Here is a 16764-nt window from a genome sequence, read left to right on the forward strand (position 1 = left end):
CGGGATCCATGTTCCTGGGAGAGCGGTTCTCATGGAAGCAGGTCGCCGCGGGATGTACGTGCGTCCCATCCGGTCTTGTTGTCCTAGTGTCTCTGAACACCGTGTAGTTTGCAGTCTGGTCGGCGTCATCCTGATTGCTCGGCCGCCTTTTCTCTTCGGTAGCACAGCTGAGGTCCCACCTACGTCCCCGGACTCTGGGAACGCTGGCTCTGGCCCCACGCCGAATGGTTCTTTGGCTACACAAGTGACGGCATCCCAGCGGCTTGGTGCTGTCGGGTAAGTGGCGCCCTCTTGAGCCGATTGCGAGACCATGCTCATACCCCGTCTACAGCATCGCCATACTCGGCGCACTCGGCGCGACAGGAGTCTGTGAGTATCGCTACAGGTCTGAATATCTACTGTTGTTCAAAAATCGGTCATAGACACAATTATTCGTGCCATCGGTACTCGAGCGCACCCCTTGCACAATATTGTCGCATTCTCCTCGCAATGCGTCATCGTGTCGACTATTGCGTAGGTGGCCTGCGTCTCATGTGTGACCTTCAGTACAGTGATCACCTTTACTTAGGATGCTGGCCATGCGCACCAAAATTGTCCTTCCCACAAAGCTCGAGTGGCTCGCTCTATTTCTGATGATTGGATTCAATGGATTTTTTGCGCAGGTTCGATGCCGCTCTGCCTGGTGATGCAAAGATCAATGATATTGATGCCCATATTTTTAGGTACTGATGACGATGGGCCTGCAGAGACAAGCAGTTGGTCGGAGTACTATGGCAGTGTATATTCAGGTGCGATTTTTTTCCCCGCAAATTTTGATATGCTGTTGACCATTTTGCAGGTGGTCTACGCCATCATATTCGACCAAATATTCTTTCATGCTAAACCGTCATTGTTATCGATTCTCGGCACTGTCATCATCATGCTTTCGGCCATCTATGTGGCGGTAAGTATGCTTTTTCGCTACACCAAAGGATATTTCTGAGTGGCTGTTTCTAGCTGACTAAAGAGGAGACGGCAAATCGTGATAAACAGTCACCAGAGGACTTGGCCTTACAAGAAAGCCTTCTCGCAGACCAAAGCAACGATGCAGAAGAGACTCTTTCTAAGACTCACGAAAGCCCCCAAACTCTTTCTATCTGACATCTCATTTGCTACTATACAATTAGACACATGAGTGTATGTAAAACTGCTAGACACATTGCTATCTAACGGCTTCGTGACCGTATGATGCATGACGCGCACCTGGTGCGGATGTCCTTCCAGACGCTGGGCGTGCGCTCCAAGTTTATGAGTGTGATGTTCCTGCTGCACACAAGCGGCAAGCGAAGCGCGTTAGCGGCAAAGAACGTGTTTGGGGACGGCTGGTTCCCGTACGAGCGTGGAAAGCGCACACCGGCAGGGAGAAGCGCGCTTTCGGGGTGCAGCACGACCATGCCTGAGTTTAAATCCAAGTTCAAGTATAGTTCCGGCGTACGGCAGCGGGAAGAGCTCGTCGACGTTTGAGAACGAGCGGGAGCTCGGGCTCGAGCCGCCCGCGGGGGTCTTAGACAGTCTGAGCATCGTTTGATAATTTCAGTGGAGGTGGATGATAGTAATGCTACCGCCGAAGGCGGGTGTTACAAGCGGAACAGTGCGACGCACATGAATGATGGTGAAGTGTGCGCCATCAGCAAAATAGTCGGTCGCAGGAGGCCGCTGCCACGTGCACAGGTCGATGATGCCGATGATGCGCCTTCCGATGCCGGTTCATGGAAAGGGCGCTCTTTGTGGCGTTTGATGTGATCTCGTCTTTGAAATTCTCTCCTAGGGCTTGTCCAGCACGAATTTCAAGGTTCGTCCTTGCAGCTTGGTTTATAGTTTGCTTAGTGTTGTCTTACATGGGCCTTGCAGCCGCAGTCAGGACTCAATGACGCTCTAGCGCCAGTTAACGGACTACTAGAATGCCTAAAGGGGCTGCTGCAGAGCTACCAGACCACTGAAGTGGTGTCGTATAAGTTGCATTCTATGCAGATGCTGTCTACTGGCTCCGATGTCTTTTAAATTTATGAATTCTCTGGCAATTCTAAGCTGTCCGTAGTATCTAACGACATCATCGGGATGACTAAGATCCCGTTTCGTTCGGCCTTTCCGGCCTCGAAATCATCTAAATTCCTATCATGATATCGATGATAATCCCATGCCTTTTACATGTTCTGGGTGAAGAATGCTAGGAGCCTAGGACATCGCAGATTGTAAGCGGGCGCTTTGGCCTCGGCGCGCGCAAGGGCGGCTGCCACTGCTGCCGAGCGCCCGGGGACAGAGCGCATCGATTGGATGGAACCCCACGGAATGTGCTGGAAGGTTCGCTGCAATTCGGCTGATTTCACTCGTCTTTTATTTCCGAATTTTGTCACGAATATCCCTTCTCTCACAAAGTCTCCCTCTTCGCTAACGACCTCTTCTTACTTTCTCCTCTCCGCCTGTGGTATCCGTCATGGTCCAAGAGACGTAAGAACCCGCGGAGTCTACCACGCTTACGCACACCCTGACGTCGTCCTTAGAAAATATTACGATTTCTTAGAAGTCTCGCCCGATGCCTCAGAGGCCGACCTCAAAAAGGCGTACCGCAAGAAGTGAGTCGAGCGGCGACCTCGGTACGAGCTGTGACTGACCTCTCTCAGAGCTCTGCGGCTACATCCAGACAAGGGCGGCGACCCGGAGCTTTTCAAGGAAGTCACACACGCGTATGTTTTTCGGCCGTTATGCGCCAATCGTCTAACTAATACTGGTCCTGCAGCTACGAAGTCCTGTCTGACCCGCAAAAGCGAAGCATCTATGATGCACGAGGAGAGGCTGGCTTGAGCGAGTCTGGTGGAATGGGTGGTATGGACCCACAAGTGCGCAATTTCGTCATTGATGCCGTATTCAATTGATCGACTTCTCGATTTCTTAGGACCTGTTCTCACAACTATTTGGTGGTGGCGGGTTCTTCGGCGGGGGTGGCGGCAGGCAGCAAGGGCCGCGCAAGACGAAGGACCTCGTGCACCGTGTCACCGTCTCGCTCGAAGACCTCTACAAGGGCAAGATCACGAAGCTCGCGCTCACGCGCAACATCATCTGCGGCAAGTGCCACGGCAAGGGCGGCAAGGAGGGCGCCGTGCGCGAGTGCGAACGCTGCGGCGGCCGCGGTATCCGCATCATGATGCGCCAGATGGGCCCGATGATCCAGCAGATCCAGCAGGCGTGCGACGAGTGCCAGGGCACGGGCGAGATCATCAACAACAAAGACAAGTGCAAGACGTGCAACGGCAAGAAGGTCTCCTCCGAGAAGAAGATGCTCGAGGTCCACATCGACAAGGGCATGAAGGGCGGCCAGACGATCACCTTCCGCGGCGAGAGCGACCAGGCGCCGGGTGTTACCCCCGGAGACGTCATCATCGTTATCGAGGAGAAGCCGCACGAGCGGTTCAAGCGCAAGGACAACCACCTGTTCACGACCGTCGAGGTCGACCTCCTGACTGCGCTCGCTGGCGGCCAGTTCGCGATCAAACACCTGGACGACCGCGCGCTTGTCGTGAAGGTCCACCCGGGCGAAGTTCTCAAGCACAGTAAGCATACTACGGTAGTGGTTATATTTCCACCTTAGGCTCATGTCTGTCTAGACGCTCTGAAGGTTATCCCTGGCGAAGGCATGCCGTCACAGCGGCATCACGAACCCGGCGACCTGTTCATCCGCCTACAAGTGCGCTTCCCGGACGAAATCCCGGCCGAGTCAGCCCCACTGCTTGAGAAGGCGCTGCCGGCGCGCAAGCCGCTAGAAAAGTTCCCAAAGAACGTCATGCTCGAGGAGGTCGAGGCCGTCGAGGCCGACGCGCGGCAGCTCGAGTACGCGGAGGCGGGCGAGGCGATGGACGAGGACGAGGACGGCGAGGGCGAGCCGCGCGTGCAGTGTGCGAACCAATAGATCGCTAGAGCCACCCCCACGGACATCTTGCCCCCCTACCCCCATCTTCCGCTGACGACCACCCTGTATCCATTGTCTTGTGCTGCCTCACGTTGTCGCTGTCTCGTTCGCTGTGTGTTCTCATGGATCCCGCTCTGTTGCATTATTCAAGTACAATACCTATCACCGACACTAGAAGCTTACGCGACAGCTTAATGTGCTATTTATTGTTCAATTTACAGGCTAAGGAAAGTCGAGTGCGGGCCCGTTACTAGCGGCGTTGTGAGAGAACGTGCGTTCATTGCCGAGCTATGAGCTCTTGAGACGTTGCATACAGAGTGAGAATAAGTGGCAGTGGTGACCGTGGGAGAATGACGCTGCCGTTTGCAGCAGCGATCAGCCAGGTTCTTCGAGTCCAACCACCAACTTCGCCGAATTCCTGTATGATTTTGGTATGCACAATCTTTGCAGAGACGAGTTTGCACCGGTTGGCCGTGAGTAAGAATACCAGAGCGGAAGAAGCTTCATGGCTAGAGGCTATCCAGGTATGTGTCACTGCAATGCCGTTCTTTCTATGCTTCCGAGCACTGAAACGAGGGTTGGGACAGGGTCAGCACGCCTTCGAGCACAAAGCGAACGTAACTTGACCTCAGTGTTATAGTTCACGATCCTTGCCGCAGCCAAGCGGCGCAGTCAATGCGACCAATAGCTTCCCGCGTCGGATAACACATAGACAAAAGCAGACCCTCAGCAGGCAATATCAGACAGTTGGGCGGTACTCATTGGTTTGATGAAATTGGCAGCGCAGAGTTATCGGGTCTTGGAGGTAACCGAGCAGGTGGCTGTGTGCTTCCATTGCGGAGGTATGGCGCTTTACATCGCATTTGAAGTCGACTGTGACAACCGGGGATAGCTGTGCTTGTCTCCCTACCACTTCCGACCGGCCCTGCTCGAGGTGAAGAGGTGTTTACTATCCACGGCGGTAGTCCGTACGCGAAGAACCTATGGCGAGCTCGCTTTGCAGGATGGGCGTACAGTCCAGTGCCAAACTGCAAAGCGCTGGCGCGGTTTGCGGGGGCTCACAAGACCCGCTATCGCGATCGCGCAGCGTTCCTCGTCTCCCTCAGGAGCTCGTGTATCACATCCTCGACCATACCGCTTCCGAGCGTTGCAATGTATTGCGGCAGCGCAATCTAGCGAACTGCACGCTCGTGTGCCACGCATGGCTGCACTACGCCTCAAAGCTACTCCTATACAGCATTGACGTAGATCGATGGGACATGACGTCGCGCCAATGGTTGACTCTGTTCGCGCTGTTGGACTACGCGAGGGTGTCTCCAAGGCTGCGGCGCTATGTTACCTCTGTCTCCGAGAGTCTCAAGAGCTTGTGTACAGTACCCCTAGAAGAGATCCAGAGGGCCCTGCCAAACGTACGCTCGCTTGCTGTCCGCGGCCAGCATCGACCCGAGCACGTCATCGCAGTCCATCCGGGAGCAGCACAGATCAGCACACTCGAACTCACAAGCGTGCGCGCCGACGCCTTCGTCACGTGTCTCATACACTTCACCTCCATCGATCACCTCCGGCTGGTGCGGCCGCACGGGTACACGTTCGGCTTCAGCCGCCCCATCCTCCAGGAGAAGAAACTCCGCGTAGCGAAGGTGTCGTTCGAGGACATGGGCTTGGGGGCCCGGGATCCGTTCCTTGTGCTCCAAGAGGTTTTGGATCCGCTCTCTGTTCGGAGCGTCTCAGTCCTCCACAGAGACGATGCATGCGCTTGGTACCACGGCGATGCAATCCTGGAAGCGCTTGACTCGTTCCTCGGGCAGGTCGGACGGGAGCTTACGAGCCTGTCTCTGGACATGTCACATTTTCGAGGGGGTAAGTCCGTCCGTCGTCTCTGGTCACGCATCTCGCTAACACCTCTTGGTGGCAGGTGACCGCACCATCCCTGCTCTGCGTCTCTGTCCCAATCTGGAGTCTCTGACGCTGACCATGCCAACGATGCCCGCTATCTCACCCGTACGTCCTCTACGACTTTGAGCTGCGTATGGTGTTCTGATGTTCCGCGATACCGCCAGACTGCCCTTGATGCCGTCTGCGCTGCGGTAGTCTCTGATGTCTCTGTATCCCTGCGTCGTCTGCGTCTCATCCTCACCCCGCCCATTTTCGACGCCTGGTCGAACGGCAAGACGCCCGCCTCACTCACGAGGGCTCTGGACAAATGTTCGGCACTCGAGAGTGTTACATTTGTTGGCGCTTGTGGTGTACAATCTGCCAAGGAGGTTTTATCTACACATCCAAACGACGCTTTCGGAAGGCCTGTGGAACAGGGTTGTAGCAGAGATTTGATGCTGAGATTGGGTGCTATTGTGTAAGCATACGAAGATGTTGCAGACTTAGCTAAGTAATAGGGAAGGATCAGATATCCTCAGGTCTTTAGGGTCTCATGGACGGGTTTATCTGGGTGCTGGGTCTGTCTAGGTGTTTATCTTTCGTGGTGCAATAGATACAATTGTCATAATATTCAGAGATTGGCTGAAAGCGACTTCACGGACTGCAATGTTGCCCTCGGAGCATATACACACTGAGCTAGCTAGGTATTAGGACTCCCCCTTTGTTGACTAGAATCCCCATTTTTGGCGAGCATTTCGCGTAGATAAACCTGAGCTGCAGCCTCCGCCCTCTCATCACCCAACCGCTGACCTTCCAGATCGTACCCGCGCTGCCATAAGTCGAAACGTTCGCGAAGTCCTAAAGCGACCGTGCAACCGTCAACAAAGTGCTCCGCCGGCATGGCGGAAAGCTGGGCGAGGGTTACACTCGCCGTGGACAGGCCCACCCCGGTGGGGACGAAGTCGAAAGCGAGGCTGAGCTTCCCCTTTTCATGCAGCCGCGAGAGTCTACCATGCCCGCCATCGCTTTCCAACATGTCCAGCAGCACAGTGAACCCCTGCGGGTTGGAGATGACCCAGATGTGCACCCCACCCTGCACGTCCAGCGCGAGCGCGGCGTTCTCGAACGCCGTCCAGGACAGGCCCTCCATGGAGAATCCGAGGCCGTACGGACCATCTACAGGGACATTCTGCCCGTAGAAAGTGGCCTTGATCAAGTGGACACGTGCGGAGGGGCCGGGGGCGGGCGGTGCAGTGGGATCGGGTTCGTCGGCTGTCCATACTACTCGGACACTGTGGGACGGCGGAGAATGAGTGGCGGCGAAGTCGGCGTCCAGAGTGCTGAAAGATCCCCTGAACTCTGGGATCGTGCGCAGGCGCACCCAGTCGTCTCTGCCCCAGAAGAAGCTCATGAGCGACTTGAAGAGGTCGCGCACGAGGGACCAGGTCTCCTCGCCCAAGCGCTGCCCAGGCGCGCCGTGCCGCGGGCTGTACTGCAGCGCCGTCATGGCAAGGTGAAGGTCCTCGTCGGCTGTCTCCCACCCTGAGGCGAGGATAGTGTACGGTGTAGAGTTCCTGGGGCGGCGCACTGGACGTGTAGGAGGTGTTGCTATGCTTTGCTCAGCGAATGTGACGCGCTTGCACGACACTTTTTCGAGATGGCGTATACCCTCGAGGAGGGACAGGAAGTCGTCAGCACATCGAAATTTCAACGCCGAGAGGTAGAGATGGGGCATGCGGATGAGGCCCGGAGGAAGCGTGCGAGGAAGGCCGGTGGACCAAGACCGCGGTGCGTATCCTTCCCTCGATCGAGGGCTCGCGGCAGAAGGTGGAACCGACGTGTTTGTAAGGACGCAGTGTAAATCGCGGACGCCGCCGTGATACGGCAACTTCTTCGACATTAAGCGGACCCAGAAACCTGTCCAGGTATCGCTGAACTCCACGAAGTCGATACCGCTGGTGAGAAGGCATTGCTGAAGGCTCGGGTAGAGCGCGCGACTGGGGGCATTCAGCAACCGGACCAGTCGATCGACCTTCTGCCGGCTGTCATGCATGAGACACGCGAAGATGAGGGGTCTGCACAAATACGCCCAGTGCCTGCAGACGGTAGAGAGCTGCGCGAGCTGCCGCCTTTGAGTTTCTAAATTGTGCTTATCGCGAATGTGCTCCTGCAGGTTCAGAGATGTAAGTATCCTGCTGTGGAGTTCCAGGGGCACGTCAGCAGCTGTAACTGATCCCATATTTAGAGACTAGATGAGCTTTCGATGGAGGATGGGTGCGATGTGAGAGCCAAGGCTTCGCAGCATCCAAGACCCGCTGATATATAGCGAAAGGAGGCTGTTACAAAACGTGGGCGGTGAATGCCATTCCATACTAAGCCTCGCATCTGACGGCTGTCGGTGCGACTCGGAGCAGTCAGATCTAGTTAGACCACGGGTAACCAGTGAAAAACACAGCATTTTTATACTGTGAACCTTATACTACATCGGTTCAGTCTAGGCGCCGTTCAGCGCCGGAAGGCGAGTAAGAGCTGGCTCGGAACTTGAAATGTTGCACTCACAGCTCGCGTAGCTCATCCACTCTGGAAGACTCGTTCTGAGCACTATAGATCTCGCTCAATTTCACCAGTGGTCGCTTTAGTGCTGTCACCGACCTGGACTGGTGCTGTCAGCAACATCGGCGGCGGTCCCAAGGTATTTCATACAACGATACCATGTATATAAACCAGGTGATAGGCTGAAACCGCGTACTGGCAGCATGACCAGGTGAAAGGGAAACTAGTAGACTCGCCTCCTAGGACAGCCAGGCAGTTGCCGCAAGTGCAACCCTGAGCCCGTGGGCCGACCACGAGATGCACAGGATATACTTGGGTACCTTGAGCTGAGATGTTGGGCATAAATGTCGTGATGATCTTGAGACCTGAGCAGCATGCAGACGCGCTTGGCCGGCTGGGTGCCATAGCGGAGTGCATAACCATTGCTCTCGATCGTAAAGCCTAGTTCACGTCTCAATACACATACGGGATGAGTTTGTACGGAGTCCGCTCGGCGTAGCTTTCCCACTGCTTGCCAAACTCCCTTCTAAGCACCTCGTCCTCGGTGTTAACCCGGGTCATTAAGAACGTTGGAATCAGTAGTATCCATCCTCCCCAGAACACCGTGAATGCCTTGCTCGCGAAGGTATCCCACCCCACACACTCCGCGAAGTAACCTCCAGGGCTGAAGTGGCAGAGGACAAGGCCGACGGAGAGCATCGCCATCCCGACGAAGCTCGGATGGCGTACGACGGCGTACGACCCACCGGTCACGAGGACGTGGTCGTTGCGCACCGTAAGTTCCCAGGTGAAGAGCTTGCCCAGCGCGTGGTGGCTCGCGGGGCGTATTGCGCTGCCGGCGTACATCAAGGCGCATCCCGCCGACCACCAGGGCCTGGTGCGGATGTTGTGAGTGGCGTGCTTGGACTCTGCCTCTGGGAGACTAGCTTGGACTTGCGGATGAGGAACGAAAGTACGAGGGGACCGAAAATGCTCCGCGATGATGACCGCGGACTCGGCGATCACATTTGCCCAGTAGAGACCCTACACACATTCGGTGAAGTTTTGCTCTCGCCCTAGGCGTACTATTGTCTTGACCTTATGCACATAACCTGAGCAGACCATGGCATGCTTCATGGAGTCACCGAGACCGTCGTATAATTTCATGTTTTCTGGTCCGAGTGGTGGGTTCGGCGGAGTCATGGCCTGGGCCGTCCTGGCGGTCGCGGCGACCAGCAGCGGAACTTTGATAAGAGGCGATGCCAGGGTATGAGTAACAGGCAGCCAGATCATGGTGGGCAATGACGAGCAGCAGCCACTACATCTTCCAGGTTAAGTACTCTCTCCACAGACCATCTGCTCATGCGAGGAAGAGCGGCACGAGGAACTCGATTTCTACCTGAAGGCCTCACACGCACGGCCGTTACTACGGCGCGCTGGCGTCATGCTCCATATTTCGAGAGTCGATATGTAGAGATGCAAAGCAGCAGCAAACTTGTGTGAGATTCGACGGCCTAGTAAGGTGGATGATAACGCCTGCCGCGTTCGATCTGATACCGCCACTTCAATATTCCCTTGGGGAATAACTATCAGTAGACGTCGTATGATTTTTGTTGACCCACTCGTTGTCGTACCACGTCGACTGCACGATACGAAGGAGGGTCCACAGTATCCCTGAAAAGGCCGGAGAACAAATAAGGGATACTTCGGCAGTGTAAGATACAACAAGACAGATAGAAAGACCAGGGTACGGACGACAGCATATAACGACAAAAGGAGGGCCATTTACTCTTCGCTCTTCTTCTTTTTCTCCTTCTTGTCCTTCTTGGCCTTTTTCTTATCCTTCTCCTCGCCCTCTACGCCCTCCTCTGCCTCCTTTCGCCTCTTCTCCTCCTTTTTGAGCGCCTTCTTGTCCTCTTTAGACAGCTTGACCTTCTTCCGTGGCGCGTCCTCCTCCATCTCGATATCCTCCTCGGCCTCAGCTTTCCGCTTCTTCTTTTTGTCCTTCTTAGACGACGGTTCGATCGGTGGCGGTGCTAGTTCCTTCGACGCTGGCGCATCCTCATCGTCGGACTCGTCGTCGTCAAGCGCGAGCCGATCAAGTACCTTGCGGATCGCGTCCGTGTTCTTCGCCGGTGGTTCGCCCGTCTCGAAAAAGTTGAGGCGCTCCTCGACCTGTTGGCGGAGGACCTCACCAAACGCAGGTGTAGGTTTTTCTGGCAAGAAAGATCAGTAACCAGATATAGGTACCAGGAAAGCGGAGACGCACCAGAGAAGCAGTCGATACGTGATGCTATTGAGCACTTGTTCGCGAGGAAGCGCGAGATGCGGCCCTTGAATTTGGGACCCGCACGGCCAATGAAGGATGAGTGGTAGATAAGGCCGTACTGCAAAGAGGTGAGTGAATACTCAACAGAGCCCAAACGGACGCACCTTGGGTGTGTTACCCTTGGTCTTCAACGCACGGAAAAGCGCTTTTTCCGCGCCCAGAATCTGCACGGTACTCGCCGGATATTTGGATAGATTTGTCAAGCTGCCAGCGTGGCTGATGAGCCGAGCGCCAATACGCTCACCGAGGAGCGCAGTCAGACTCGGTGCGACCTGGTTCATCTTCTCCGAGAGGTACGCTGTGAGTGACTTGCGGTACTCTGCGAGCGAGATCACGCGAGTCGCAAAGGCCATGACGTTGAGCATGTCGATGTCGGCCAGAGCTGAGCCCATAGAGTTCCTCGCGGCGTCAAGGACATTCTGAGCGCGGGTCATATCGTCGTCAAGGATGGCAGAGAGGTCGTGCAGCTTCTCCTCGTTAAGTTTCTCTTTCGCCCCAATAAACTGTGCCGTGCATGCGTATTGGAAGTTGTCCGGGACGAGCTTAACAAGTTCGGGGAAGTGGTAGCCGTACCACTCGCGAATGCGCATCGAGAAGAGGTTGACATCCTTGTCCAGCTGGTCTAGTAGGGCAATGGCCTGGATGATCATGTTATCGATACGGTTCACGTTGAATTTGACTTTTGCGCGAGAGTAGGAGTGACCCAGACCAAGCTGAGCCTTAATAAGGTCGTCTGCTTGGAGGCCCTTGAGGAGCTTGGGGGCATGCAGCCGAATGCCACGAATGAGGTCTTTGGTCACTTCATCTGTGTTGCAGTCAAAGCTAAGGGTGCTCTTAATAGAGGACGCAAGAGTTGGTTCCCAGACACCGAGGACAACTTTGGATTTCTTATTTGGCTTGGAAAGATTGAGCTCAAGCAGCGACTGCAGATGCTCGTTGAGAATGCCTGGATTGGGCAGTTCAAAGCAGAGGTCCGGTACCAGCTATGGACTACTCACCCTCAGAGATATCATTTGCATTCTCCAAAGCATGTGCCGCGCTCTTGTACGGAGCAAAACTGAGAAGGTTCACCATCTTCCCAAATCTCGCCAGGTCGTCAATCGAGTCTTGAAGAGCCTTCGTTGACGAGCCGAGAGCATCTTGCAGTTTGACCTCGAAGATAGCATAGCCAGAGGCGGACTCGAAGAGAACATGCGAAACCATACTGTGGTCTTAAACCGATGGCAGAAACTTTTTGGTAACGCGTTGAGGATGGAGAAGGAAATATCCAGCGTGATTTTTACGGCGCTAGGAGGTTTTCTGTCGTTAAGTCCGTATTTTGACATTACATAATCGCAAATCAGTGGATTCGTCGCCGACGCGCTGTGAAGTTATATGTTTAATGGTACGTAGCGAGTGCCCAAGATGTATAGAATATATACATATCAACAGACCGTGGGTATAGCCGAATGCCCGACACCCGCCCAATATTCGCCAGGCCAGGCCTTAATGAGTACCAAGATTGGAGTGAATCGTTCACGAGCATAATTAGCCTTAAGCTCCTAGACGTGAGACTCTCAGGTAAAAATTCGTTTATTCAAACTTCTATCTGTGGAAGAAGCTTAAGGCACAAGATTAAATAGAATGAGCGGTAAGCGCACATAGAACTGGTCAGTCTTTCATGTATACTCTTCGTATGGAAGGCCCCCGAGCGGTGAGTGCTCATTTTTTGCCGAAATACCTGAGAATTTGTACCCGATTTTGGCCCCACTGCAGAGATCAACGGCTGTTCTTATCCGACAATTTGCTCCACGCCGGTATCGGATAAGAACGGACATAGACCATGCGACAATCTCACTTAGAGACGGCCTCCGACGATGCGTCACGCGCCATTTCTTGCCGAATATCGGCACTAAATGATTAAATGAAGACTCTGAGAGAGTGAACCGCCCCTCTATTCATGATTATGTGCAGGATTGTGTGTTAGGACGTCCCCTTCGGCATAGGCTGGGTATACCTTAGAAGCGTGAGCGGCATACTGTTTACAGCTTTACGTCACTGACACGTTGCAATTATTGAACGTTAGGTGAGTTGACCAAATGCCGCATTGCTTCGACCGACAGCAGCCGAGGGCACCTTGAACTCATACTTACTATCGACCTCAGCGGACCACACATATAACAGAGAAAAGACAAGAATACCTCGTTGAGAAGGTCGGTACATATAGACGACCGTTTCCATGAAAAAAAGCGAAAGTGCTGCGTGTCTGCTGCGCTGACCCATGTCCGCTTAACCGCCCGGATTCCTGGCCCAATGTCCGACTCTTTCCTGCCTTCAACGCATGCGGACTGATATTGAAGTCGGTTTTGCCGTCAAACCGAATGAGCCAGCAAGGGCCCCTGCTTTTTTATGACGAGAGAGCTGGCCTTCATCTCCCCTCGGAGCTCGCCTAATGGGGCGCCTTAGGTGGCCAGTCCGGTATTTAAAGGAGACCTCGACAGCTGGTGAACCCCTCAAGTGAAGCCGAACATCGCCTTCAGCTCTTTCTTGGATCTTTCATTGGTAGGTCGGTCTCGCCATCAACCCGCCCTAAGACTGACCACGTATTCGTAATCAGATATGGACGACGTAGTCTCATATCAAGCCCTCCTCTTCCCACATGACGACCGTCTGCCTCATCTTGTTACACTCACCACAAGCCCAGTTGACACTTCCGGTGTACCGACCGCCGCGAAGCCATTCCGCTGCGGCAAGATACCGCATCCCGAGGTTCTCATGGACTACATTGCAGTCGGCAGTGGTCTACAGCCTTGGGCCTATAAGGTAGACCTGCTTTTATTTCTACACTCTGCGCGTATGCCACTTGCTTATGTTCGGTCTGTCAGGTCATTGATATACTCGACGGTATGACCCAGAAACTTGCCAAACCGTATATCATGTTCTATGGCGCCATATCGCGCGACGGTCTGCCATTTCCAGTGAACAAGTACTGTCAGGAACTGCAGGGTGCTGCGTTTTTCCAGGAAGACTGCGCATGGAAGGGAAATCTCGTCATTGCCAAGTACTCCGACCAGGAGTATTCTTCAATGACGAATATATCCATAGCTGACTTCCCTCTAGTCAAGAACTTTTTGCAGACACACCGCATGGAGTGAGATTGGTATTTCCGCACATGTGTAGCCGCGCCAAAGCACTGTCGTATTACGGTGTGGCGGCAAGTGCACCCCTCTCTGCGACTCTGACCACTTATGCCGTTTGTTTCCTACACTTGAAATCATCCTCGTCAATATATGTTCAGGCTTATGTTGTTCGTTACAGTGTCCTATCATCATGTCTGAGAGCTCTATAATAGCCCAAATCGTGCTACCAGCGCGCCACAAAGGCCTTGTATTCATTATAACAAAACCTGCTTCTTTTCGGCTACTTGAAATGAACCAGCCGCTGGTAATTCGAATTTGGGGCTGGTTACTTTCCGGAAATCACTGATAAAGAACCGTTTGAATTAAACACCAGCGCTAGCATGCAATCCTGTGCAATCTCCGTGTCGTTCTCCCGCTCGGGCGGCCCACGACGACCCTGTCAGCCAACCCTCAGAGCCCAGCCTCACACACGTAATTGTAGATACCCACCAGTAATTACCGTGCGCCAACGAATGTGGACAGACTGCCACACTCATGATGTCCGATGACGCCAGCCCGGCTCGAGACTTGAACACCCGCTAGACTATCGGATGACCGCACACTGCCGCGGGTCTCGGCTTAGGAACTACTCCACTCATCGCTGGCGTCAACAAAGATGTCTAAGCTTGGGCGGCGGCCGCATATTAAGGCCAAGGGCCTCTCTCGTAATAATTAAAGTCTGAGAAAGGCCGTACTGATAGCGCATATAACATCATATCCGGCATTGCCAGAGAAAATAAGAGTGGATTTGAGCCTGGGCCTGCTGCGACTCTTGCTATTATTTCCAGCAAGTCGCCGGCAATGATGTAGGGACGACTGTGTCGCCTCTCCCGGAAATTAATAGACAGCGGAAGCGAACCTACGTACGCGCGCGCCACACTGAGCGCCGCGCAGCTCGTCGCAGTACAATCAGGACCCCGGCATATCCCCCAAGATTCTAAACCTTGCCCCAGAATTATGCCCGATTGTGGGCTGTGTGCCCTAAAACGGTGCGCCTCGACCATCGCTGAAAGCAGCAGGGCTTCTTGCAGATTTCGCAGCTCATCGTGCCTTGAAATTTTTGAAGAAATCCTGGGTGTACTTCAAATCAGGAAACATGACTTGACTCCATAGTGGTCCAAAATGCTCCTGTAGCATTCTGTAGCACTATGGAGCTAAGTCTTTTTCCTGATGTTTTCCTTTTCACAGCTACCATAACCGCCGGGCTCACCGTGCTTCGCGTGTGTTTATGCGGCCTTCTGCTTCAGAGCTGGTGAATTTATGAACGTACTTTCCGATGTTACACCTCCGCCGCGGCACTCTTGAGCCCGCCGCTTGTGGTGCGGGTCTTCGCGGGGAAATAAATTCCATCTTCACCTTCGGGACGTTGTGGCGCTTTGATCGACAGCGCCCGGCGATCTCGATCTTTTGGATGACATTCCGGAACTTACAATTCTCACAGCGGCCTAGCCGCCTTCAAGTTCTGCGTTTTTAGCTATTATAACAGCTGTTAAACATAAACATTCGCCCTCTTACGAGTCGCTGTCTGCAAGCAGATAAGGCGCGAAGCCGTTCATAGAGTGACTCTTACTATGACGAAACGCTACCCGAATCATTGGGCGAAGAGAGTTCGGCGCTCGTCGTTCTCTCGCTGCCCTGCTTCTCCTGAATACCATAGATATAGAGAAGATCAGGCAGACCCTGGCCGCGCGACGCCGACAATCACTTGCCGGGCGACAATGAGGCTGCCATTGAAGGCGAACGCGACTTGAGTGTGAAGCAGCTCGGGCAGGGTAAGGTGGGGGTTACGGGGATGGCAGAGCATGCGATGGGAACCTCGCCGGGGGGAGCTTTCGATGTTGCGCAGGCGGATATTTATTGAGCTGTGTTCGGAGGACAGCGGTGCCGATGGTGACCTGGATGTGTCTGATCGTCAATGCTATGTACAAGCGGCGGCCAGGACGATAACGGACAGATGAAAGCGTGGAAATGTTTGAGACAGACGCCAGCACCTCGGGTCGTACAGTGACCTCAGTGAGCGTACCCGCTCACCGATGTCCGATTGGACAGCAAGACGAGAGGGGCAATCAGGTTCTCGCAACCTTCGCCTCACGAAAGACAGAGATAGTTGCGCAGATCAGAACGATCGCCAGCGAGACGAAGACCTCTGCAAGAGCGGCCAATTCTACCTTATATCAGCCTGAGAGCAGCTGCGCTTGGACTGGAGATAAAGAGAACACTGCCACCGTGAGCAACGGTCAGTCTCACCTGACGGCTCTAGCGTGAGAAGCGCGCACGTCAAGTCCACCAGGCCTAATTTCTCGATCCTAGAGCCTTCGGGGTGCAAAGATCGAGGGAGACGATGACAAAGAGTGTTGCATACCCCAATGCGGGCGGGTTGAGGTCGAAATTCAGACTGCGTGATAGAGGTAACAACACGAAGGTGGCTCGCAAAAAAAACCCATCGCCACTGCCCGTGCTCCGCAATCCTACCGCCAACAAGCGGTTTCGGAGCACTGGCAAGGGCGTATATCCTGTAGAAACGCCCAGTCAGCACTACAGCGGAGGCGCGAGCACAGCTAATATACACTCTAATCAGCGTACCATATATCGTACACTTCCTGAGCGAGATGAGATCCGAGACGGTCACGGTGGTGAGAAGACGGCGCCCTGCACCGATCTGAAACAGCATCCGTGAGCGGGGGACCGAACACAGCGCTAGAAGGGCGCACGCACACCGCGCGGCCGCGGTGGAAGGCCTGGAGGCGGAGAGTGGGCGTTAGACCTGCTTTGAGCGTAAGTGCTGCCCTGCATCAGAGATTCGGCTCAGACATCGACCAATGCAGCCGACTTCAAGTTGTCGTATCTCTAGGACTCAGTCTGGAAAGTAGCTGGAGCTCTTCGACGCTGCGACGAGAGCCGGAGAGACGCAATTAAATCTAGACCGA

The 16764-nt window shown here is 54.2% G+C and overlaps 6 protein-coding genes across 6 annotated transcripts in view; 3 read left to right on the forward strand and 3 right to left on the reverse strand.

Annotated features, from left to right (window-relative positions):
* PHACADRAFT_262536 (uncharacterized protein) overlaps positions 1–1148 on the forward strand; it is a gene marked incomplete at its 5' end in the record, with an annotated part of 2704 nt that extends 1556 nt beyond the window's left edge. The window contains 2 exons of the mRNA XM_007399796.1: positions 839–943; positions 997–1148. Coding sequence (XP_007399858.1) covers positions 839–943; positions 997–1140 — 249 coding nt within the window. The remainder of the gene's footprint in view (positions 1–838; positions 944–996) is intronic.
* Positions 1149–2425: 1277 nt separating this feature from the next.
* On the forward strand, positions 2426–4163 carry PHACADRAFT_262538 (uncharacterized protein). The gene is made up of 6 exons (XM_007399797.1): positions 2426–2487; positions 2541–2612; positions 2661–2723; positions 2777–2876; positions 2933–3587; positions 3642–4163. The coding sequence occupies exons 1-6, from the start codon at positions 2474–2476 to the stop codon at positions 3941–3943; spliced, it is 1206 nt and encodes a 401-aa protein (XP_007399859.1). The 5' UTR covers positions 2426–2473; the 3' UTR covers positions 3944–4163.
* Positions 4164–5995: 1832 nt separating this feature from the next.
* Positions 5996–8317, reverse strand: PHACADRAFT_262542 (uncharacterized protein). The gene has a single exon (XM_007399798.1). It carries the CDS (start codon positions 8055–8057, stop codon positions 6519–6521), a length of 1539 nt encoding a protein of 512 aa, XP_007399860.1. The 5' UTR covers positions 8058–8317; the 3' UTR covers positions 5996–6518.
* A 56-nt stretch (positions 8318–8373) lies between these two features.
* Positions 8374–9648, reverse strand: PHACADRAFT_128237 (uncharacterized protein). The gene is made up of 2 exons (XM_007399799.1): positions 9449–9648; positions 8374–9394 (listed from the first exon to the last, which is right to left on the reverse strand). The coding sequence occupies exons 1-2, from the start codon at positions 9641–9643 to the stop codon at positions 8825–8827; spliced, it is 765 nt and encodes a 254-aa protein (XP_007399861.1). The 5' UTR covers positions 9644–9648; the 3' UTR covers positions 8374–8824.
* Positions 9649–9778: 130 nt separating this feature from the next.
* Positions 9779–12045, reverse strand: PHACADRAFT_128240 (uncharacterized protein). Its single transcript, XM_007399800.1, has 4 exons — positions 11678–12045; positions 10784–11625; positions 10620–10737; positions 9779–10566 (listed from the first exon to the last, which is right to left on the reverse strand). The coding sequence occupies exons 1-4, from the start codon at positions 11880–11882 to the stop codon at positions 10136–10138; spliced, it is 1596 nt and encodes a 531-aa protein (XP_007399862.1). The 5' UTR covers positions 11883–12045; the 3' UTR covers positions 9779–10135.
* Positions 12046–12960: 915 nt separating this feature from the next.
* On the forward strand, positions 12961–13980 carry PHACADRAFT_262546 (uncharacterized protein). Its single transcript, XM_007399801.1, has 3 exons — positions 12961–13220; positions 13276–13481; positions 13544–13980. Exons 2-3 carry the CDS (start codon positions 13278–13280, stop codon positions 13811–13813), a joined length of 474 nt encoding a protein of 157 aa, XP_007399863.1. The 5' UTR covers positions 12961–13220; positions 13276–13277; the 3' UTR covers positions 13814–13980.
* Positions 13981–16764: the final 2784 nt, after the last annotated feature.

The sequence above is a fragment of the Phanerochaete carnosa genome (assembly GCF_000300595.1).
Source record: "Phanerochaete carnosa HHB-10118-sp unplaced genomic scaffold PHACAscaffold_9, whole genome shotgun sequence".
NCBI lineage: Eukaryota > Fungi > Basidiomycota > Agaricomycetes > Polyporales > Phanerochaetaceae > Phanerochaete > Phanerochaete carnosa.